Source organism: Stegostoma tigrinum, chromosome 43 (genome assembly GCF_030684315.1).
Source record: "Stegostoma tigrinum isolate sSteTig4 chromosome 43, sSteTig4.hap1, whole genome shotgun sequence".
Classification (NCBI taxonomy): Eukaryota; Metazoa; Chordata; class Chondrichthyes; order Orectolobiformes; family Stegostomatidae; genus Stegostoma; species Stegostoma tigrinum.
Genome location: NC_081396.1, coordinates 10,989,788 through 11,014,401, shown reverse-complemented (window position 1 = coordinate 11,014,401; position 24,614 = coordinate 10,989,788). Strand labels below are relative to the sequence as shown.

At 45.6% G+C, this 24,614-nt stretch overlaps 1 protein-coding gene across 5 annotated transcripts; it reads right to left on the bottom strand.

The window, feature by feature from the left end:
* Positions 1-24,614, bottom strand: LOC125449055 (gastrula zinc finger protein XlCGF17.1-like). 5 transcript variants are annotated; one of them, XM_059641879.1, is made up of 4 exons: positions 24,518-24,614; positions 24,036-24,149; positions 20,574-20,697; positions 18,669-20,014 (listed from the first exon to the last, which is right to left on the bottom strand). In XM_059641879.1, exon 4 carries the CDS (start codon positions 19,914-19,916, stop codon positions 19,077-19,079), a length of 840 nt encoding a protein of 279 aa, XP_059497862.1. In that variant the 5' UTR covers positions 19,917-20,014; positions 20,574-20,697; positions 24,036-24,149; positions 24,518-24,614; the 3' UTR covers positions 18,669-19,076. The 5 variants fall into 5 exon arrangements, 3 of the variants coding, with proteins under 3 accessions (XP_059497862.1, XP_048380612.1, XP_048380614.1); XR_009443172.1 differs by lacking the exons at positions 18,669-20,014; positions 20,574-20,697 and adding an exon at positions 1-2,533; XR_009443173.1 differs by lacking the exons at positions 18,669-20,014; positions 20,574-20,697 and adding an exon at positions 13,217-13,336.

Here is a 24,614-nt window from a genome sequence, read left to right as displayed (position 1 = left end):
TACACTACTAAGAATCTTACCATTAGCCCAGTACTTTGCCTTCCGTTTACTCCTACCAAAGTGCATCACCTCACACTTGTCTGCATTAAACTCCATTTGCCACCTCTCAGCCCAGCTCTGCAGCTTATCTGTGTCTCTCTGCAACCTACAGCATCCTTCATCACTGCATAAAGCATCTTGGGATTCTCCTTGACCCTGTTAGCTGAAGACATTTCATGGCCCCTTTTTGCCTTCCTAACTGTGCATTTAAGCTCCTTCCTAAATTCTTTGTACTCCTCCAGGGCTTCATCAGTTTGTAGCTGCCTATACTTGTTGTATGTTTCCCTTTTTCTTTTGACTAACCTTACAATTTCCCTTACAAGTTCCTTAATGCTGCCATTCCTATCCTTTAGTTTTGCATGGACATGCATGCCCTTTCCTTTAGTCAATTGGTCTTTAAAAGCCTCCCAACATGCCAGAGATAGATTTTCCCTCAAATAACTGCTTCCAATCCACATTCTCCAGTTCCTGTCTAATTTGGGTGTAATGTGCTCTTGCCCAATTAAATACCCTCACCCAAGGGCCATTTGTGTCCTTTTTCATGACTACTCATAATCTCACGGAGTTATAGTCACTAAGCCCAAAAAGCTCTCGGACTGAAACATTGATCACCTGTCCTGGCTAATTCCCTAGGACTAAATCTAAAATGGACTCCTCTCTGGCTGGATTGTCAACAAATGGCCTCAAAAAGCCCTCCTGGACAGAACCAACAAATTGCTCTCCATCTGAGCTGCTGACTCTAAGGGGTTTCCAGTCAGTAAGAGGAAAGTTGAGGTCACCCACCACAACTACCCTGCTCTTTTCACACTTTTTCAGTATCTGATTACATATCTGCTCCTCTGTCCCCCGTGGGCTATTGGGAGGTCTATAGAAAACTCCCAACATTATGATTTCACCCTTACTAATCCTGAGCTTTGCCCATAATGCCTCAATGCAAGATCCCTCCAATGTGTCTTCCCTCAACACAGCTGTAGTGTGATCCTGAATCAGCAGTGCAATTTCTCCAGTCATTAAACAGCAATAAGCAGCAATGTTAAGGGGCCAATCCTGCTCCTCCTTGAATCATGTCTCTGTAATGGCAATAACATCACAATTCTGTGTAGTAATCCATGCTCTTAGTTTATCTGACTTACCTGCTATACTTTTTACATTAAAGTAAATACATTCCTGTCCTCCAGTCCCTCCAAGCCCCTTGACTTCCCTGTGCTAGCTCTTACTCTATGCTATGCATATCTCTGTCACACTTTTGTCCCTAGCCCCTGCACTTACTGGTGTAGTATTCTGGTTCCCACCCGCTCCCCCTGACTAGTTTAAACCATCCTGAAGAGCTGTAGCAAACCTCCTGCCCAGGATATTGGTACCTCTCCAGTTCAGGTGCAACCCGTCCTTCCTGTTCAGGTCCCACCATCCCCAAAAGACATCCCAACAATCCATATATCTAAAGCCCTCCCCCTTACACCAGCTCTGTAGCCACATGTTCAACTGCACTTTCACTCTGTTCCTAGCCTCATTAGCCCGTGGCAAAGGTAGTAATCCTGAGATTACTACTCTGGTATTGCTGCGTTTTACTCTACTCTGGTATTCCTGTGTTTTGGCTCCCTACCCAACTCCCTGAATTGTCTTCGCAGGACCTCTTCTTTCTTCCTACCTATTTGTACCAATGTGGACAATGACTTCTTGTTCTTTTCCCTCCTGCATCAGGCTGTTCTGTACCCAGTCAAAGACATCAAGGGCCCTGGCACCAAGGAGGCAACACACCATCCTAGAGTCTTCTTCATGGTCACAGAAATGCCTATCTGTGCCCCTGACTATGGATCACCTACCACTATCACTCACCTAGATTTTGCCACATCCTGCTCTAAAGCAGAACCAGTTGTAGTGCTACAGGTGTGGCTACTGCTCGTACTATCTCCTGAGAGACTATTATCCCCCAACAGTATCCAAAATGGTATACCTGTTTGAAAGGGGAGTGGCCACAGGAGACTCCTGAACTATTTGCCTGCATCTCCTGGTGGTCACCCACCTATTTGCCTGGACCTGTGGTGTGGCCACTTCCCTAAAGCTAGAATCTATCACTCTCTCTACCCTCTGTATGCACACAGTGCATCCAGCTGCTTCTCTCACCGAACCATGCGGCCTGTGAGGAGCTGCAGCTGGTCAAACTTCCTGCAGATGTAGTTGTCAGGTACACTAGACTGCTCCCTGGTTTGACACAATTGACAGGGGGAAATACCACCACCCAAACTCCCATCTCTGCCCTTTTACACTTAAAAAAAAAACTTCCATTGCCTCAACATGACACATCGTTTTGGGTTTAACAACTCCTTGACACCAGTTCCACTGAGATATTCAGACTGGTCGCAGCGACTGCAGTGCCATTTCCCAGAATTCCTCTTAGTGACGTCTCTTCCACCTTCTGATTGGTCTGAAGGTGTTTCACCAGAGCTTCATGTGCCTTGCTTCCCTATCCCTCCGTGTTTAGATTTTCCTGCTCCTGTGATACAAGCAAATAAAAATGGATAAAATGTCTCAGAGATAGTAGGAACTGCAGATGCTGGAGAATCTGAGATAACAAGGTGTACAGCTGACGAACACAGCACGCCAAGCAGCATCAGAGGAGCAGGAAGGCTGATGTTTCGGGCTTCGACCCTTTTTCTGAAGGAGGGTCTAGGCCCAAAACATCGGCCTTCCTCCTCCTCCGATGCTGCTTGGCCTGCTGTGTTCGTCTAGCTCTACACCTTGTTATCTTGGATAAAATGTCATTTGGTAGCTTCTGTAATTTCCTCAGGTTAAGTTCCAACATGGTTTAGATTTCAGAGCACACGTTAATATTAGTAACTCTATGAGATCCCCACTCAAGAGGCTCATCTGGGTCTGTAAATCTATTCATTCTTGTTGTTGACTCAATGAGCCATTAATATGTCCAGTTCTTAGAAATGGGAACATGTTTCTCTACTCTACAAAGTGATTGAGGATTTCTGGTTTTGATTCACATGCTTTAAGACATGGCAGAATCCGATTAAGGCCTTTCAGAGGCTACTTTGAAATATATTTGCCAGAGAGGGTAAATCAGGAATCCGTGGTGCCCTGTGACACCGGCATATCAGGCTTCACCTTACCTTTGAACCGGAACGCCATCGCACATGAAGCAAATGTGGCGTTATTACTCTACAGAAAAGTTCAGGATGCATCAACTGCACTCTTAAAAAGCTTAACCATCTGTGGTGTGTAAATCAATCCACATTCAGGACCAGGAATGAGAGAAAAATTAACAAACTTTCAGGCTGCAACTGTTTTGAATCGTATTCCTTTATGCTACAACAGCAGATATGGGTGAGTAAGTTCAAAGCAAGGTTCCCAGGAAGGGTCACTGGGCCCAAAACGTTAACTGATCTTTTTCTTCACAGGTGCTGCCAGACCTGCAGAGCTTTTCCAGCAACTTCAGTTTTTGTTCAAAGCAAGCCAGAAAGCTCTATCCAGGTCAATCCAGAAACGTGTCGCTGGCAGCAAAGGAGTACCACTTTTTCAGCCTGGCTTTGAATTGGGGAACTTTTCAGGTCTGAGGCAAACGTGATAACCACTACATCACAGAAACATGATGCTGCATCTGTCCCCGCTGACCTTGGTAAAGCATTGAAATTTGCAGTCATTCAACGCTTTACCTATTTGTTTCAAAGAGTTTGATTTTGTCTGACATGATTTGCAGTATTGAAAATAAAGGGTTTCTCAGGAAAGATTTAACAGGGTGTTATCAGGGCTGCAGGGTTTGGACTGAAGGGTGAGGCTGAATAGGCTTGGACAATTTTGCCTGGAGGCTGAAGGATGAGCTTATAGAAATTTATAAAACCATGAGGGATATGGATATGCAGAATAGTCTTTTTCCTGGGGTAGAAGTCCAAAATTAGAGGACATGGGTTTAAGGTGGAGGGGGAGAAAGGTTTAAAATGGAGCCAAGGGACAATTTTCATGCAGAAGGTGGCGCATGTATGGAATGAACTGCCAGAGGAATTGGTGGAGGCTGGTACAAATACAGCAATTAAAAGGCATCTGGATGTGTGCAGGAATAGGAAGAGTTTACAGAGATAAGGAGCCGAATGCTGGCAAATGAGACTAGATTAATTTAACATATCTGGTCAGCACGGACAAGTTGGACCAAAGGATCTGTTTTCCTGCTGTGTATCTCAATGATGCTATAATTGCTGACACCCATTTAAATGGATTATTTTTAGCCATGCTGGCACCCCTCTCTGTGGAAAACAAGGTTAGTGTGTTTGGCTATTTACAGGACGTTTGGTGTTTAGAATCCATCTACACACAAAGGGCTTCATTATTTTAGCCTCCAGTGACCGTTCTCCACTACACACTCTCAGTGAGGACTTTGACCACAGGAAGATTCCTCAAAAACCATTTCAGATCCTCAGGTATCAAGGGAATCTCGAAACAGACCTCTCTTAATGCATAACATGACAAGCCAAACACGCTTCCAGACACACCATTGCATGAATGCTGTCTTGTGGCACAGTTCAAGTAGCCTGGGCCACGAACCTCTTACACGGGGCAGGGAGGCAATTCCAAACTGCACCTCCACACATGCTGCAGCCCAAGTGGGCCACCACTTTCCGGAATGTGTTTAAGTTGTTCAGGGGGTGGTGACAAGAAAGAACAGAATAAGAATGACCCATAAAAAGTGAAGATTACCAATGGCAGGCACGATTAGATTAAGTTTACCTGCTGATCAACAGTGTGTGTGTGCCTGAATCGCAGGGATTGCAATGGACCGAAAAGGTGGCTCAGCAGCCACTACTCTAGGATGGAAATGAGAGAAACTTAACAACATTTCATATCACAATTAATTGGAACTACCTTGCTTTTTGCCATAATAGTAAATAATGGTGAATAGATTCAAAGCAGGATTTTGTTTCACAACAGTAGTGAAATAATGGTCTCCATTCACTTTCAGTGAAAAGCGTGGATGATGCAAATTGGAGACTATCTCAATGCAACATCCGGACTAACTCAATGTAATTGATATATCAGGCACCCAGATCTGTCTCTCCCTCTGAGTCCTGCAATATCTCACCACTTAAATTGACGTCTCTTTATCAACTTTACCTGACAACCTAACAGCATAAGAACTCGGAGCAGGAATAGGCCATCTGGCCTCTCGAGCCCGCCCCACCATTTAATAAGATCGTGGCTGATCTTTAGAGACTCAGCTCCACTTACCCACCCACTCACCATAACCCTTAATTCCCTTGCTGTTCAAAAATTTATCTAGCCTTGCCTTAAAAACATTCAGTGAGGTAGCTTCAACTGCTTCACTGGGCAGGGAATTCCACAGATTCACAACATTTTGGGTGAAGAAGTTCCTCCTGACCTCAGTCCTACATCTGCTTCCCTTTGTTTTGAGGTGATGCCCTCTTGTCCTAGTTTCAACTGCTAGTGGAAACAAACTCCCTGCCTCCATTATATCTATTTCCTTGATAATCTTATATGTTTCTATAAGATCTCCCCTCTTTATTCTGAATTCCGATGAGACAAGCATCACACTCCTTATATATACAATGTTTTACCCACTCACTCATCTTTTCCACATCGATCAATTTAAATAACTCTTACATCCTCTTCACAAGTTACTTTCCAACCTATTTTCACCAAGAAAATATTCCATTTTTAAATCAAGTACTGACCTGAACTAATGACTTTGGAATTCTAAATGCCCTTCTGTCTCTCCCTGTCCTTTAATTGGTGTGTGTCTGTCCATTTCTCCCTCCTCCCTCAGAATATCTATAAATTCCCACATTCGGCCATTAGCCTTCAATTTAGTTCTTGCTGTCCACGTTCCCTATACCATTACACGAAGACTCGTTCACTTTGTTAGTCCCACCCCCTAGTCGTAATTGGCAACCTATCAATTTGTGAAATAGTTCTGTTCTTGCTGAGATTGTTGAACCAGTCAGATTTTGACTTTGTGGTATCACAGTCGAAAGTTCAGGGATGGATGTGTGCACATATGCATGTGTGAACGCGTCTGTGCGCATATGCGTGTCTGTACGAACGCACGCCCTCAGGTAAAGCGGTGCTGGTGACAGATGCGAATAGTTGAGAGGGAGTTTAGTCAGCATTTCTCCCCCAATTACCCATTCCCCTTCAAACTTTTGATTGGGACACCATCAAGGCAACTTTACTCTGCATCAATCTCCAGTGGTGAGTGGGGTTCCACAGGGCTCTGTCCTTGGGCCTCTACTGTTTATAATTTTTATTAATGACTTGGATGAGGGGATTGAAGGATGGGTCAGCAAGTTTGCAGACGACACAAAGGTTGGAGGTGTCGTTGACAGTATAGAGGGCTGTTGTAGGCTGCAGCGGGACATTGACAGGATGCAGAGATGGGCTGAGAGGTGGAAGATGGAGTTCAACCTGGATAAATGCGAGGTGATGCATTTTGGAAGGTCGAATTTGAAAGCTGAGTACAGGATTAAGGATAGGATTCTTGGCAGTGTGGAGAAACAGAGGGACCTTGGTGTGCAGATACATAGATCCCTTAAAGTGGCCACCCAAGTGGACAGGGTTGTTAAGAAAGCATATGGTGTTTTGGCTTTCATTAACAGGGGGATTGAGTTTAAGAGTCGTGAGATCTTGTTGCAGCTCTATAAAACTTTGGTTAGACCGCACTTGGAATACTGCATCCAGTTCTGGTCGCCCTATTATAGGAAAGATGTGGATGCTTTGGACAGGGTTCAGAGGAGGTTTACCAGGATGCTGCCTGGGCTGGAGGGCTTATCTTATGAAGAGAGGTTGACTGAGCTCGGTCTCTTTTCATTGGAGAAAAGGAGGAGGAGAGGGGACCTAATTGAGGTATACAAGATAATGAGAGGCATAGATAGAGTTGATAGCCAGAGACTATTTCCCAGGGCAGAAATAGCTAGCACGAGGGGTCATAGTTTTAAGCTGGTTGGTGGAAAGTATAGAGGGGATGTCAGAGGCGGGTTCTTTACACAGAGAGTTGTGAGAGCATGGAATGCGTTGCCAGCAGCAGTTGTGGAAGCAAGGTCATTGGGGTCATTTAAGAGACTGCTGGACATGCATATGGTCACAGAAATTTGAGGGTGCATACATGAGGATCAATGGTCGGCACAACATTGTGGGCTGAAGGGCCTGTTCTGTGCTGTACTGTTCTATGTTCTAATCTCGATGCTTTACCTGTACAGGGAGATGGGAATACACCAAACAGAGCTTTACAAGCCAGTGATCTATCTGCCCAATGACTCTCTGAAGGGGACAGTGTAAAAGGAGTTTTACACTGCATCTAATCCCATTCTGAGAATGCTGGATGGGCACTGTGTTGACAAATCTTTACTTTGGAGCACAGGAACACAAGTAGACCATTGAGCCCCTTGATCCTGTTCCATAATTCAATGAAATCATGACTGGTCTATGGCCTAACTCAACATATCTTCTTTTCTCATCTACCACACATTCTGTGTAGAAATGCTTCCTAACATCTCTCCAGAGTGTTCCGGTCCTTATTCTCACTACACTCCCTTGTTCTAGAATCCCCAAACAGTGGGAATGATTTATCTTTATCTGTTAATATCTTGAAGACTTCATTAACCTTCTGAATTCTAGAGAAAACAGGTCCCATTTGTATAATCTCTCCTCAGAATGTAACACTTGAAGTCCAGGTATCATTCTTGTCAAACTATTTTACATTCCGACTTGATAGCCATGCCTTGCTTGCAATGTTACCATGTTACAGTTCACCCAGTCTATCAATATCCTTTGGAAGTTTAATGCTATTATCTGCACTAAGTACATCTCTCTTGGAATAGTAGTAAGCCAAAACCTTAGATGGCAATAGCTGCTTCTTCTCTTCCCTAAAGGTGACATCTTTACTCTGAGACCATTCCATTGCTGAACCTTTATCAATAGCAAGTGTAATCATGCCAGGGTAGAGGTCAGGTGTTGTATGAATTTTCCATAATAATTCACCAGCCCAAGGAAAGATCTAAGCTCCAGTACAGACCTGGGAGCTGGTACACCTTTGATCACCCTCACCTTATTATCTAAAAGGATATAACCTGATCTTGTTGATTCTGTGGCCCAAGTAGGTCACTTGGCATGACTAGAACACATTTTTCTCCTTCTAGAGCATAAGCCCACCCTGGAGAAATTTGTAGTCACTATGTCCAAGTGCTCTTTCATGGTCTTCCCGGTTATTACCACATGATCCAGGTAAATTGCGACAATGGGTAGAAACAGAATATAGAACATAGAACAGCACGGTACAGGCCTTTTGGCGCACAATGTTCTGCTGAACTTTCAACCTAAACCTAAGGTCTACCTAACCTCCAACCCTCTCTTATACTGTCATCCATATGCCTATCTAATAGTAACTTGAATGCCCCTAATGAGGCCAACTCCACCACCCTCTCCCGCAATGCATTCCATGCCCCTACCACTCTCACTGTAAAGAACATACCTCTGACGTCTCCCCGATATCAACTCCCACTCACTTTAAAACTATGTTCTGTCATAATAGCTATCTCCACCCTAAGAAAAAAAAGTCTCTGGCTATCCACTATCTACACCTCTGACCATTTTGTACAGCTCTATCAAGTCACTTCTCATCCTTTGTCGTTCTATCGAGAAAAGTCCTAGTTGTCTCAATCTTTCCTCATAAGACTTTCCCTCCATTCCAGGCAACATCCTGGTAAATCTCCTCTGCACTTTTTCCAATGCTTCCACATCTTTCCTGTAGTGAGGTGACCAGAACTGGATGCAATACTCCAGATGTGGCCACACCAGGCTTTTCTATAGTTGGAGCATAACTTCATGACTCTTGAACTCAATCCCTCTATTAATGAAAGCTAACACACCATACACCTTCTTAACAACTCTATCCACCTGGGTGGCAGCTTTCAGGGAACTGTGGATATGAACCCCAAGATTCCTTTGCTCCTCCACACTGCCAAGAATCTTTCTGTTAACCTTGTATTCTGCTTTCAAATTTGTCCTTCCAAAATGAATCACCTCACACTTTTCAGGGTTCAACTCCATCCGCCACTTCTCAGCCCAGCTCTGTATCCTATCAATGTCCCTATGTAACCTAACAGCCCTCTGCAATATCCACAGCTCGACCCACCTTCGTATCATCCACGAATTTACTAATCCACCCTTCCACTCCTACATCCAAATCATTCACAAAAATCACAAATAGGAGGATCCAGAACAGATCCCTGTGGTACACAACTCATAACTGAGCACCATGTTGAATATTTTCTCTCCACTACCACCCTTTGTCTTCTGAGGCTCAGCCAATTCTGAATCCAGTCTGCCACATTTCCCCCATCCCATGACTCCTTACTTTCTGCATGAGCCTCTTTCCCTCCCTTTATGAATACTGGAGTACAACTAGCCACCCTCCACTCTGCAGGGACCGTTCCAGACTCTATAGAATCCTGGAAGATGACCACTAATGCGTCCACTATTTCTACAGCTACTTCCTTAAGTACTCTGCGATGTAGTGTATCAGGCCCTGGGGATTTAATCGGCCTTCAATCCCAACAATTTTCCCAGCACCATTTCTTCACTAATATTGATCTTCCCCCAGTTCTTCCCTCTCACTAAATCTTGCATCCTCTGACAATTCTGGTATCTGATTTCTGTCCTCTATTATGAAATCTGAACCAAAGTATGTATTCAGTTCCTCACCTATTTCTTTGTCCCCTATTATACATTCCCCTGTTTTGGTCTTTAGGGGACGCGTGTTTGTGTTTAACAATCTATTTTTCTTCACATGCTTATAGAAGTTCCTAGCATCAGCTTTTAAGTTACCTGTAGCTTACTTTTATTCTCTATTTTCCCCTTCATAACAAATCCCTTGGTCCTTCTTTGCTGAATTTTAAACTGCTCCTAATCGTCAATTTGCATGCTTTTTCCCTTGGATCGTATACTATCTTTTACTTCTTTTGTAAGCCATGAATTGGTCTTCTTAAGTTAATAAAATGTGAGGCTGGATGAACACAGCAGGCCAAGCAGCATCTCAGGAGCACAAAAGCTGACGTTTCGGGCCTAGACCCTTCATCAGAGAGGGGGATGGGGGGAGGGAACTGGAATAAATAGGGAGAGAGGGGGAGGCGGACCGAAGATGGATAGTAAAGAAGATAGGTGGAGAGGGTGTAGGTGGGGAGGTAGGGAGGGGATAGGTCAGTCCAGGGAAGACGGACAGGTCAAGGAGGTGGGATGAGGTTAGTAGGTAGCTGGGGGTGCGGCTTGGGGTGGGAGGAAGGGATGGGTGAGAGGAAGACCCGGTTAGGGAGGCAGAGACAGGTTGGACTGGTTTTGGGATGCAGTGGGTGGGGGGGAAGAGCTGGGCTGGTTGTGTGGTGCAGTGGGGGGAGGGGATGAACTGGGCTGGTTTAGGGATGCAGTAGGGGAAGGGGAGATTTTGAAACTGGTGAAGTCCACATTGATACCATATGGCTGCAGGGTTCCCAGGCGGAATATGAGTTGCTGTTCCTGCAACCTTCGGGTGGCATCATTGTGGCAGTGCAGGAGGCCCATGATGGACATGTCATCAAGAGAATGGGAGGGGGAGTGGAAATGGTTTGCGACTGGGAGGTGCAGTTGTTTGTTGCGAACTGAGCGGAGGTGTTCTGCAAAGCGGTCCCCAAGCCTCCGCTTGGTTTCCCCAATGTAGAGGAAGCCGCACCGGGTACAGTGGATGCAGTATACCACATTGGCAGATGTGCAGGTGAACCTCTGCTTAATGTGGAATGTCATCTAGGGGCCTGGGATAGGGGTGAGGGAGGAGGTGTGGGGACAAGTGTAGCATTTCCTGCGGTTGCAGGGGAAGGTGCGGGGTGTGGTGGGGTTGGAGGGCAGTGTGGAGCGAACAAGGGAGTCACGGAGAGAGTGGTCTCTCCGGAAAGCAGACAGGGGAGGGGATGGAAAAATGTCTTGGGTGGTGGGGTCGGATTGTAAATGGCGGAAGTGTCGGAGGATAATGCGTTGTATCCGGAGGTTGGTAGGGTGGTGTGTGAGAACGAGGGGGATCCTCTTGGGGCGGTTGTGGCGGGGGCGGGGTGTGAGGGATGTGTCGCAGGAAATGCGGGAGACGCGGTCAAGGGCGTTCTCAATCACCGTGGGGGGAAAGTTGCGGTCCTTAAAGAACTTGGACATCTGGGATGTGCGGGAGTGGAATGTCTTATCGTTGGAGCAGATGCGGCGGAGGCGGAGGAATTGGGAATAGGGGATGGAATTTTTGCAGGAGGGTGGGTGGGAGGACGTGTATTCTAGGTAGCTGTGGGAGTCGGTGGGCTTGAAATGGACATCAGTTACAAGCTGGTTGCCTGAGATGGAGACTGAGGTGTCCAGGAAGGTGAGGGATGTGCTGGAGATGGCCCAGGTGAACTGAAGGTTGGGGTGGAAGGGGTTGGTGAAGTGGATGGACTGTTCGAGCTCCTCTGGGGAGCAAGAGGCGGCGCCGATACAGTCATCAATGTACCGGAGGAAGAGGTGGGGTTTGGGACCTGTGTAGGTGCGGAAGAGGGACTGTTCCACGTAACCTACAAAGAGGCAGGCATAGCTGGGGCCCATGCGGGTGCCCATGGCCACCCCCTTAGTCTGTAGGAAGTGGGAGGAGTCAAAAGAGAAGTTGTTGAGTGTGAGGACGAGTTCCGCTAGGCGGATGAGAGTGTCGGTGGAGGGGGCCTGGTCGGGCCTGCGGGACAGGAAGAAGCGGAGGGCCTTGAGGCCATCTCCATGCGGAATGCAGGTGTACAGGGACTGGACGTCCATGGTGAATATGAGGTGTTGGGGGCCAGGGAATTGGAAGTCCTGGAGGAGGTGGAGGGCGTGGGTGGTGTCACGGACATAGGTGGGGAGTTCCTGGACCAAAGGGGAGAAAATGGAGTCCAGATAGGTGGAGATGAGTTCGGTGGGGCAGGAGCAGGCTGAGACGATGGGTCGACCAGGGCAGGCAGGTTTGTGGATTTTGGGAAGGAGATAGAAACGGGCCGTGCGGGGTTGGGGAACAATGAGGTTGGAGGCTGTGGGTGGGAGGTCCCCTGAGGTGATGAGGTCATGAATGGTGTTGGAGATGATGGTTTGGTGCTCGGGTGTGGGGTCATGATCGAGGAGGCGGTAGGAGGTGGTGTCGGAGAGTTGGCGTCTGGCCTCGGCGATGTAGAGGTCAGTGCGCCATACTACCACTGCGCCACCCTTGTCTGCGGGTTTGATGGTGAGGTTGGGGTTGGAGCGGAGGGAGCGGAGGGCTGCCCGTTCTGCGGGGGAGAGGTTGGAGTGGGTGAGAGGGGTGGAGAGGTTGAGGCGGTTGATGTCTCGACGGCAGTTGGAGATGAAGAGGTCGAGGGAGGGTAGGAGGCTTGGGGGTGGTGTCCAGGAGGAGGACTTGTGTTGGAAGCGGGTGAAGGGGTCAGTGGAAGGAGGGTTGGGTTCCCGGTTGAAGAAGTAGGCATGCAGGCGAAGACGGTGGAAAAACTGCTCGATGTCCGACCGTGACTGGTATTCGTTGATGTGTGGTTGTAGGGGGACAAAGGTGAGCCCCTTGCTCAGGACTGACCGTTCGTCCTCAGTCAGTGGGAGGTCTGGGGGGATGGTGAAGATGCGGCAGGGCTCAGTGTGGCTGTCTTCTCTGGGGTTGCAGGCTGTGGAGGTTGTGGGCGGAGCGATGAGGTTGTCGGCCGTGGGCGGGGTTCCGTCGGCCGTGGGCGGGGTTCCGTCGGCGTCGGCTGTGGGCGGGGTTTCGCCGGCCGTGGGCGGGGTTCCGTCTGCGTCGACCGTGGGCGGGGTTCCGTCGGCGGTGGGAGGATTGGGGTGGGCGGCAGCAGCTGAGGTGAGGGTGGTGTGTGGGCTGTAGTACCTGGACGTGGAGGTGGTGACTGCAGCAGCGGTTCCGGAAGTTCTGTGGCCGGCGGAGGCGGATGTGACGTCATCGGTGGGGTCTCCGGCCGTGTCCTCATGGTCAATGGCGGCGGGTGCATGGTGGGGGAGGGGCAGGGACAGAGTCGGGATTTGGGAGGCGCAGGAATCCTCTTGTGGGTGGCAGGGGCCAGTGAGTTGGTTGTACTTACGATTTTTGGTGTCCAGTAAAGCTGAGTGGAACTGGGTGTTCAGTCTGTGGATCCTGCGGAGGATAAAAAACAGCAGGGGTCCTTTGCAGGTCTGGGAGAGGGAGGCTCTGAGCTGGGGCAGGCTGGATTGCAGTGCCTGGAGGTGCTTGCGCATGTCTGGCAGAGGGAGGCTCTGAGTCTTCTTACCCATTTTGCTTTTGCTACAAACAGGAATAAACAGTTATGCCATTCGCCCATTCATTCCTTGAATGTTTGCCATTGCATATCCATTGTCATCCCTCGAAGTAACTTTCCCCAATCAATCATGGCCAATTCACACCTCATATCCTAGTAGTTTCCTTTATTAATGTTCAAATCCTAGCCCCTGAATCAACAACCTCACTCTCTATCTTGACAAAAAACACTTATCATGTTACGGTCACTCTTTACCAAGGGGTCTCGCATTGCTGGATTGGAAATGATACCCTTCTCATTACACAGCTCCCAGTCTAACATAGCCTGCTCTCTAGTTGGTTCATCTACATATTGGTCAAGAAAACCATCCCATATGCTCCAGGAATTTCTCCTCTACAGCATTGTGGCCAATGTGATTTGCCCAATCGATGGCAGATTAAAATCACCTATGATCACCCTTATCACACACTTCTCTAATTTCCCGTTTAATGCCATTTTTGACATCAGCACTGCAGTTTGGTTGTCTATATATACCTATTAATGTTTTTTGCCCCTTGGAATTTCTCAACTGTACACATACAGACTTCACATTGTCAAAGCTAATACCGTTTCTCATTATTATGTTAATTTCCTCTTTAGCCAGCAATGCTACTCTGCCACCTTTTTCGTTTTGCCTGTCCTACCTAAATATTCAGTTATAGTCCAACAGGTTTATTCGAAAACACAAGCTTTTGGAGCCTCAGTCTTTCTTCAGGTGTTAGTGAGAGTAGTATCAGACACAAAATTTATAAGTAGAAGATCAAACATTCATACCATTAATAAGAATGTACTAAACAAACCTAAGATGTTGTTAAATCTCCAATCAGTGAAAAAGTTTAAGTTGATTAATGTGAGGAAAGGCTAGACAGGCAAGGCCTGTATCCTCTGTGGGTTAGACGTTAAAGAGAAGAATAAATTTAAACATAAAAGATCCTGAGGGGACCTGACCAGGTGGAGGCTGAAATAAAGTTTCCTCTTGCGGGGGCATCTAGAAGTAAGGATCATAGTTTAGAAATAAGGGTTGAGAGTCTTTGGAATTCACTTCCTGAAAATGCAGTAGATGCAGAATCTTCAAATATTTTGAAGGCAGAGACAGATAGATTCATAACCAAAATGATGAAAGATTATTGGGTGGGATACATAGGTATATAGAATTAAAGTTGAAATCAGATCAGCCATGATCTTATTGTAGCAAGCCAGCCCGAAGGGCTGGGTGCCCTACCTTTGCATTTCATTCATATATTTGAATGAACCAGTGAACAAAGAAACTCAAGTCTTGTCTAATTACTGAGGGTGAGGAGTGTGGTTGAGTTCTCACTTCACCTTCCCTTTGGAAGTAGTTTGTCTCTGTCTCCCCAACCAGCTTCATTTAACATCTTAAATTTTAATCAAATCATAATTCATCATCCTAAATTCCTGCTGAGATGAGGCATTTCGTTGAAAGAGTACAGAATATATGAAATAGGAACAGAAGTAATCCATTCGGCCCCTCGAGCATAAAGAGGTCATAGCTGATCTATTTAGGCTTCAATTCCACGTTAAATTTGACATTGAAAATGTCATTTTTCAAAATTTGACCATGGAATGCGGGCATCACTGGCTGGTCCTTAATGCCTTTTTGAACATGATGATGATCACTAACACATTAGTTCCTTTTGAGTGGCTCTGCCCGTCCCCTGTCTCCTCCATCCTCACCTCCAACAAGTATAAGGAGCACATGAAGCTTTTTGTGAAGTTTGAAACAATCTAATCAGCTGTCTCAATTGCTTCTTGCCTTCCATTAGCCACCGGGCCAAGTTGTCTCTAAATCTCTCTGTTTGGTGGAACATGCCATCACCAATGAGGTGAAATCATTCCACATGCTGCTAATGTGTGGGTTTACAAAACCCAATCACTCCTGTGACTCCCGGGAAACTTAGGGTGCAACGCACAACACTCATTCTCACTGTAATCAACTAAAACACACTTCCAATTTACATCTCTTTCCACTTCTGTCCCTGTATCACCTCCATCTCCTCTGCCCGGCTAGATCCAACGTCAATTAAGTGCTCAATGTAGGCCAATGGCAAATCCAATGTTTACCTAGTAAGCAAGCAAAAGGAATATAAGACACAAGGTATTGTAATTTAATGGGATTTTCAACGATAGGTAATAGAAACATCAAGGTATCGTCTTCCTTATTCTCCCACATACGAGTTAGATGAATGTGCACAGTGTCCACTACCCATTCCAGGCTCGCCAGTGTGCATGTGGTTAAGTTTTGAAATTGCCTTTGAATGTGAGGCAAGTGGAGGTGTAACAATCCTGTGGTGTTCAGCAGATCCACAGCAAGAAAATACTGATCAGGCTTTTCCAAAATGGGCCTCTTCCAAGGTGGCGAGCCACATGAAAGAATGACAGCTGTTTCACCGCCAAACTCCAAGTCTACTTACTAAGTCTGCTTGAAGTGAAAACTTGTTGAGATAACCAGGTGTAGAGCTGGATGAACACAGCAAGCCAAGCAGCATCAGAGGAGCAGGAAGGCTGAAGTTTCGGGCCGAGACCCTTCTTCAGAACTTTTCTACACCTTGATATTTAAGATTCTTCAGCATCTGCAGTTCCTACTATCCCAGAAAACTTGTTGAATTTGGAGCTGTTACCAATACAGGGAAATTGCAAAGATTACTCATTTGTTAAAAAGAATTTACAAGGATATATCCAACTGTTATAGACAAGTGATTTACTTTAGTTGCTTGGAAAGCTCAAGAGACAACAATTGAGGCAAAATGAATAGTCGCCTGGGCATACATGTCAATTTGTGAAAAGTAGTATAAATTTCTCGAGGAAACATCATGTTAGCTAACTTGCAGTTAATGACCTTTCTTTTGCATATGTAAGTTGATCAGAGGAATCCAGTTCATGCTCATCCGAGACTTCTAGAAGGTATGTGATCCAATGTCATACAGTAGACCCATGAGCCATGCTTATGTGAAAATAACTGCACTAACAATACATACACAAAATAAGCTGACAGAAAAGAAATATGATGGTGACTCATGGATGTTTTTCAAGAGTCAAATGAATCTATTGAAATTTCCTCGGTGCCAATGTTTAGATTCCTATTTTACCTATTACATAAACGTTGGGATAGAGGGAAAATGTCAAAATGTGTGCATAGCTTGAGATTTAGAAGCAGAGAAGGTTGTGAGGAGAATAATAGAATGAAGAACAATACAGCATAGGAGCAGACTATGCTGACACACAACGCTTTTCTAAACTAAGACCTATTTCCCCTTTGCAGTCCATATCTCTCTATTCCTTGCCTATTTATATTTCTATCATATCCACCTCAAACACCACCCTTGGAAGTGCATTCCAAACACTTACAACCGTCTGACTAAAAGCTTGTCTCTGACATCTCCTTTAAACATACCTCCTATTACCTTAATTTTAGGTCCCCTAGTAATTGATATTTCTACCAAAGAGACTCGACTCTCCATTCAATCCATGCCTTTCATAACTTTGTAAACTTTTGTAAAGTTGATAGGATCATAGATGGATGACGTTCGATATGGAGAAGTAAAAGATCATACATTTTGATGGGATGCATGGAGATAAACGAAAAATAATGAGTACATCTCTAAAGAGGATGCAGGAACAGAGTGATCTAGGTATATACGTGCGTAAGTGTTTAAGTGTAGAAGGACGGATTGCGTAAGAACTTAACAGAGTTTATGATATTATATGCTTTATTATTATTATGTTTTACTGTGTCCAATTTTGGGCCCCACACCTCAGGAAGGACATACTAGCCCGGGAGCGTGTCCAGCAGAGATTCACATGGATGATCCCTGGAATGGTAGGTTTAACATATGATGAACGGCTAAGGATCCTGGAATTGTACTCATTAGAGTTTAGAAGGTTGAGGGGAGATCTAATAGAAACTTACAAGATAATGTATGGTTTAGAAGGGGTGGGCGCTAGGAAGTTGTTTCCGTTAGGCGGGGAGACTAGGACCCGTGGGCACAGCCTTAAAATTAGAGGGGGTAAATTTAAAACTGAAATGAGACAACATTTCTTCAGCCAGAGAGTGGTGGGCTTGTGGAATTCATTGCTGCAGAGTGCAGTGGAGGCCAGGAAGTTGGATGCCTTCAAGGCAGAGATCGACAAATTCTTGATCTCAAAAGGAATCAAGGGCTATGGGGAGGGTGCAGGAAGTGGTGTTGAAATGCCCATCAGCCATGATTTAAATGGTGGAGTGGACTTGATGGGCCAAATGGCCTTACTTCCACTCGTATGTCTTCTGGTCTTCTGGTCTTACTATTAGTGCCATTGAGTACAAAAGCAAGGAGGTTCTATTCAATTTCTCAAAGGTGATGGTTTTGTTTCTCGGCGCTTTTCAGAAACATTAGGGCTACAGCACAAGCATGCGGCCAATTGTCTGGTTGTGTGGATGGCGAGACCACCTGGAGAATGAGCTTGTCTAAATGATAATAATGGGGAGCCAGGAGAGAACAAGAGAGTTAAACAAATACTTTTCATCAATCTTCACAGTAGGGCATACTTACAACATTCAAAAAATTACTAACTAGTCAAGCAGCAAAAAGGGGAGGAAATAACCATAATCACAGAAGAAAAAAGTATTAGGGAAACTAATAACCATAGACAAAGAAAACAGAAGTAGACTGTTTGGTCATTCAAGCCTGTTCCACCATTTAACACAACCACAGCTGATCATCTGTCTGTTCCTGCTTTCTCTCCATATTCTTTGATCCCTTTCACCCCAAGAATTATATCTAAATCATTCTTGAAAACATTCAACGTTTTGGCCTCAGGTACTTTCTGCGGCAGAAAATTCCAGAGGCTCACAACTCTATGGGTGAAGGAATTTCTCCTTTTCTCAATACTGAATGGCTTAGGCCATATCTTTAAAGTCTGACTCATGGTTCTGGACTTCCCATTTATTGAGAATTCTTTCCTGTGTTCATCCAATGTAGTCATGTCAGAGTCTTTTGCTTTCTAGAAGATCCCCCTCCTCTAAACTTGAGTGAATATAGTCCGAACTGATTCAGTCCATATTCACATATCAGCTCTGCCACGCCAGGAATCATTCTGCTAAACCTTCAATGTATTCCGTCCACAGTCAGAACATTCTTCCACAAATAAAGCGACCAAAACTGTACACAATACTCCAGATATGGTCTCACTGAGACACATGCAATTGCAGCAAGACATCCCTGCTTCTGTTCCTGAATCCTCTCATTAAGAAGGCCAAAAGAAATCAACTTGTGTTTGTGTTGTTTGAAAAAAAATACATTTTGTGTTTAACATAAAGCTAGCTTTATTTGATTTTTATCCAGAAAATCAAAACCTATGATTGAAGGAGAGTCAATTTAACATCAGTAGAAACAGGCCCTGATGAAATGAGTTCATTCCCAAATATGATTAATAACAAAATGCAACCACTGTGGTTACTTGTGGAATCCCTGGTGTATCACAGGGTGCGATGATCGAGTGAATCCCTTCTCATGCTCAATGCAGGTAAACGATCTCTCTCCAGTATGAACTCACTGGCGTACAATGAGTTGAAATAATCACCTGAACCCAGTCCCACAGTGAGTGTACTGGAACAGTCTCTCCACTGTGTAAAGACATTGGTGGATCATCAGTTATTGAGAACTTTAAAAGCACTTTCGACAATCTGAGCATTTAAAAGGTATTTCAATAATGTGAACACATTTGTGAGCATTAATTCTCCAGAATCTTCTGATCATTTCCCACATTCTGAATGTTTAAAATTCTCTCTTCAGAATGAACCTGCTGGTGTTTCAGCAGATAAGATGACCTGGTGAATCCCTTCCCGCACCTGAAGCAAGTGAATGGCCTCTCCCCTGTGTGAATTCGCTGGTGTACAGTGAGGTTAGACTTTCGTCTGAAGCCAGTCCCACAGTGAGAGCATCTGAATGGTCTCTCATCAGTGTGAACACGCTGATGGGACATCAGTTCTCCTGAACTTTTATAGCATTTCCTGCAGTCTGAACATTTAAAAGGTCTCTCACTAGAATGAACTTGCTGGTGTTTCACCAGGTCAGATGAGTGAATGAATCCCTTCCTACACAGAGTACAGATGAATGGTCTTTCCCCAGTGTGAACTCTCTGGTGTATCGTGAGTTGAGATGATCGCTTGAACCGAGTACCACAGTGAGAGCACCTGAATGGTTTCTCGTTAGTGTGAACACGTTGATGGGACATTAGTTCTCCAGAACTTTTATAGCAATTCCCACAGTCTGGACATTTAAAAGGTCTCTCCCCAGTGTGAACTCGCTGGTGTGTCAGCAAGTGGGATGAGTGAGTGAATCCTTTCCCACATTCAGAGCAGATGAACTGCCTCTCTCTTGTGTGAACTTGCTGGTGTGTCAGCAGATTGGATGACCAAATGAATCCTTTTCCGCACTCAGAGCAGGTGAATGGTCTCTCCCCAGTGTGACTGCGCCGATGACTTTCCAGGAGGGATGGATATTTGAATTCCTTCCCACAGTCCCCACATTGCCATGGTTTCTCAGTGCGAACGCTGTTTTTGGCTTCCATGATCAAAGTCTGATGATATTCAGGTCCTGATGAATGCAATATTTCTGTCAGAATCTGAAGTGACGTTTGAGTTCACTGACTACAAACATTCTAATTACCTGTAAAATGAATGAAAAACAGAAAGAAGGAAATGTGACCCACACAAAGACATAGGCAGTACTTGAAAACTGGACTGAATGAATCTGATCATTTGTGCAGTTGCAAGAGAACAATGTAGCTGTGAAAGCTCTTGGATTGTTGTAAGAACAGAACTGGTTCAGTAATAAACTTCAGGGAAAAGAGCCTGCTGCCTGATCTGGAGCTGCACGGAGCTTGGTTTTCCGTGGGAAAACCAAGAAAGGTAGAGAGCAGTACAGGAGATGGGCTCTGTCTACCATCAATTCAAATAAGGTTTTGACAGAATCTTCCAAACTCACTGAACAGAAACACAAGAGCTAGTGGTGGATGGGAATACCATCACTTCTAGGACTCTCAGCAGCAGGTATAGACTGAAAGAGACTATTCACTTGCTCCAGGTGTCAGAATGCATTTTATCAAAAACTCAACATGCTGAAATAATAGGGCCTATGTTAATTCTGGCAGTTGGAGTTTATTTTAGCCTATAGTGGAGTTAGGATCTAATACCTTGGAAATGGTTTGCTGTATTTTATAACCTACCCTGAAAATAACATGACTTTCTCCAGAATATCCTCAAGATTTTGTAAGATGAAAACGAATGATGAATCGTTTGTACTTTGCATATTTTAATTATCTTCACTGCTCATAATGGGTGTGCTCCACACTGTGAACAGCAAATACAGATTGGATTATTACTCTGCAAAACAATATTTATTCAGTGTGCAAGTTGGACCATGGGCTTCTGATCATTTACGATTTTAACTTTCAAGCACACTCTCAATTCTCTGACAAGAACAAAGAACAAGAACAGCACGGGAACAGGCCCTTTGACACTCGAAGCCTGTGCTGACACATTGCGCATACCAGACACATACCAGGCTTTGTGTGAAAAACTTGCCTCACACATCTCTTTTAAACTCTCCCCCTGCACCTTGAATCTATGTCCCCGAGTAATTGACTCCTCCACACTGCGAAAAGAGCCTCATACTTTCCACCCTATCTATACCATTCACAATCTCATAAAGTTCTATCAGGTCAGCCCTCAACCTCTCGCATTCCAGTTAAAACAAATCAAGTCTTTCCAACCTTTCTTCATTGCTAAAATCTCCGAAACCAAGCAACATTCTGGTAGGCAGGCCCCAACAGGCTCCAAACCCCACCTCTTCCTCCGTTACATTGATGACTGTATCGGCACCGCCTCTTGCTCCCCAGAGGAGCTCGAACAGTTCATCAACTTTACCAACACCTTCCACTCCAACCTCAAGTTCACCTGGGCCATCTCCAACACATCCCTCACCTTCCTGGACCTCTCAGTCTCCATCTCAGGTAACCAGCTAGAAACTGATGTCCATTTCAAGCCCACTGACTCCCACAGCTACCTAGAATACACCTCCTCCCACCCAACCTCCTGAAAAAATTCCATCCCCTATTCCCAAGTCCTGCACCGCATCTGCTCCCAGGATGAGGCATTCCACTCCCGCACATCCCAGATGTCCACGTTCTTCAAGGACCGCATCTTGCCCCCCGCAGTGGTCGAGAACGCCCTAGACCATGTCTCCTGCATTTCCCGCAACACATCCCTCACACCCCGCCTCCGCCACAACCACCTCCAGAGGATCCCCCTCGTTCTCACATACTAGCCCACCAACCTCTGGATACAATGTATCATCCTCCGACATTTCCGCCATCTACAATCCAACCCCACCACCCAAGCTATTTTTCCATCCCCACCCTTGTCTGCCTTCTGGAGAGACCACTCTCTCCGCGACTCCCTTGTCCGCTCCACATTCCCCTCCAACCCCACCACACCTGGCACCTTCCCCTGCAACCGCAGGAAGTGCTACACTTGCCTCCACACCTCCTCCCTCGCCCCTATCCCAGGCTCCAAGATGACCTTCCATATCAAGCAGATGTTCACCTGCATATCTGCCAGGGTGGTATATTGTATCCATTGCACCCGGTGTGGCTTCCGCTACATTGGGAAAACCAAGCGGAGGCTTGGGGACCGCTTTGCAGAACACCTCCACTCGGTTTGCAACAAACAACTGCACCTCCCAGTCGCGAACCATTTCAACTCCCCCTCCCATGCCTCAGACGACATGTCCATCATCGGCCTCCTGCAGTGCCACAATGATGCCACCCGAAGGTTGCAGGAACAGCAACTCATATTCCGCTTGGGAACCGTGCAGCCCAATGGTATCAATGTGGACTTCACAAGCTTCAAAATCTCCCCTCCCCCCACTGCATCACAAAATCAGCCCAGGTCGTTCTCTCCCCCCACTGCATCCCAAAACCAGCCTAGCCTGTCTCTGCTTCCCTAACCTGTTCTTCCTCTCACCCATCCCTTCCTCCCACCTCAAGCTGCACCTCCATTTCCTACTTACCACCTCATCCCGACTCCTTGACCTGTCCATCTTCCCTGGACTGACCTATCCCCTTCCTACCTCCTCACCAATACTCTCCTCTCTACCTATCTTGTTTTTTCTCCATCTTCGGTCTGCCTTCCCCTCCCTCCCTATTTATTCCAGTTCCCTCTCCCCATCCCCCTCTCTGATGAAGGGTCTAGGCCCGAAACATCAGCTTTTGTGCTCCTGAGATGCTGCTTGGCCTGCTGTGTTCATCCAGCTCCACACTTTGTTATCCAACATTCTGGTAAACCTTTTCTGTACCTTCCAAAGCATCCAAATCCTTCTAGTAGTGTGGTGACCAGAACTGTATGAATATTCTAAGTGTGACCTCATTAAAGTTCTATAAAGCTACAGCATAACTTGTCTATCTTTATACTGAATGCACCTTCCAATGAAGGCAAACATTTTTGATTACCTTATCAGCCTGCACTACCACCTTCAGTGATCCGTGAACCTTCACACCCAGATCATTCTGCATATCAACACTCCTAAGGGTTCTGGATTCACTGTATAACTTCCACCTGTACTTGACCTTTCAAAACGCATCACCTCACATTTGTCAGGATTAATGCCCATCTGTCATTTTGCTGCACGTGCCTCCAACTGATCTGTATCCTGCTGTATCCTTTAACAATCCTCCTCACTATCCACAATTCTATTGATCTTTGTATCGTCGACAAACTTACTAGTCATACCAGCTATGTTTTCCTCCAAATTATTTACATAGACCATGAACAGCAGAGGTCCCAGCACTGATGACTGTGGAATATCACTCGTCACAACTTTCCATTCCAAGAAGCATCCTTTCACTGCTACCCTTTGTCTCCTATGCTAAGCAAGTTCTATATCCATCTTGCCAGATCATGTGACTTCATCTTTTGTACTGGGCTGCCCTGATTACTCCTGCACTGTTCAAATGAAGCCCAATGTACAGCAGATCTCTTTCAATTTGACATGCTTCAACCTTCCAGACTGAAACATGTAGTTCTGCAGTTTCTGCACCATCTTACAGTTACAAGGAACTGGAAGACTTGACCTGAAGATACGCTAGAATCTGATGTCGTGTTCAGATTGTGACTGCCTGTCCTCAATTCCCCATCCAGTGGAAATAGTTACTCTCTAATTCCCCGACCAGTTGCCAAACATATACTCAAAACTTTGATCAAAAGCACATCTTGTCATTCAATTTCCATGGATACTTCCCTCATAGAGAAGTGATATATTTTAGCAGAATGGATAGGAAGAGGTAAGGGATTAACATACACTCTTCTTCAGTTCTGAAGAATGAACTTTTCTACTCTGATGCTGCCTGGCCTGCTGTGTTCCTCCAGCTCCACATTGTGTTAACTCTAACTCCAACATTGGCAGTTCTTACAATCTCTGAATGATTCTTTTGCATGACCTTTCCCGTATTCTAAACCTACGGGTTTAGTTATTACTCAGGGAGATCTGTGCTACACCGATTGCAAGACAATTAGATCGTTCCTGAGGGCATGGCCCAGAACTGAAAACATCTAAGCAAGTTAATCTAACCATCTAATCTAGTATGTCTTAAATCTTATCCTACAGACGGAACGACGAACGTTAATCCTACCGCATCCAGATGCTGATAATATTCAGGTCCTCATCAATCGAGTTTTTCTCTCGTAGCTTAACGTGATGTTTGGTTTGAGCTTCCTGTCTGTCACTGTCCTCTGCTGACACTGCCCTATAAGAGTGCAAAATCCTTCACGATCAGTCCAGGAGAGAATTTCCGATCAGAAAGATTAAACTTGCATTCGCTGCGTGTAAATCCTACCCGCTCTACCCTCGCCCCGCCCCGCCCCAACGAATAAATAGTACGCATGCGCTCGGCTTCCTGTTGGCCCCGGATAAAGGTGGTAGACTCGCACATGCCACACGGAACAATGCCCCTAATAAACATGGCGACGGTCACCCTGGACCGGCAAACAAAGGTATTCAGCAATTCCGGATCATTCGCGACGAAACCGGGTTCGGCATTTTCCAGTTCAGCGACTGTGGCTACTCTAATACTTTATAAAGCCTCTTCGCCCACTTCGTGGACTTCTAACTTACTCGATTTGTCACTTTCTTATTTCAGTCCCTTATCGCGCCTTTTACTCGTCCACTTCCTCCAGCTCCACTTCGTGTCTGGTACTGCACATGCTCGATT

Bases quoted from the DNA above. Each gene is read 5' to 3' on its own strand.
- LOC125449055 (XM_059641879.1), bottom strand. From the start codon at position 19,916: ATGGAAGCCAAAAACAGCGTTCGCACTGAGAAACCATGGCAATGTGGG.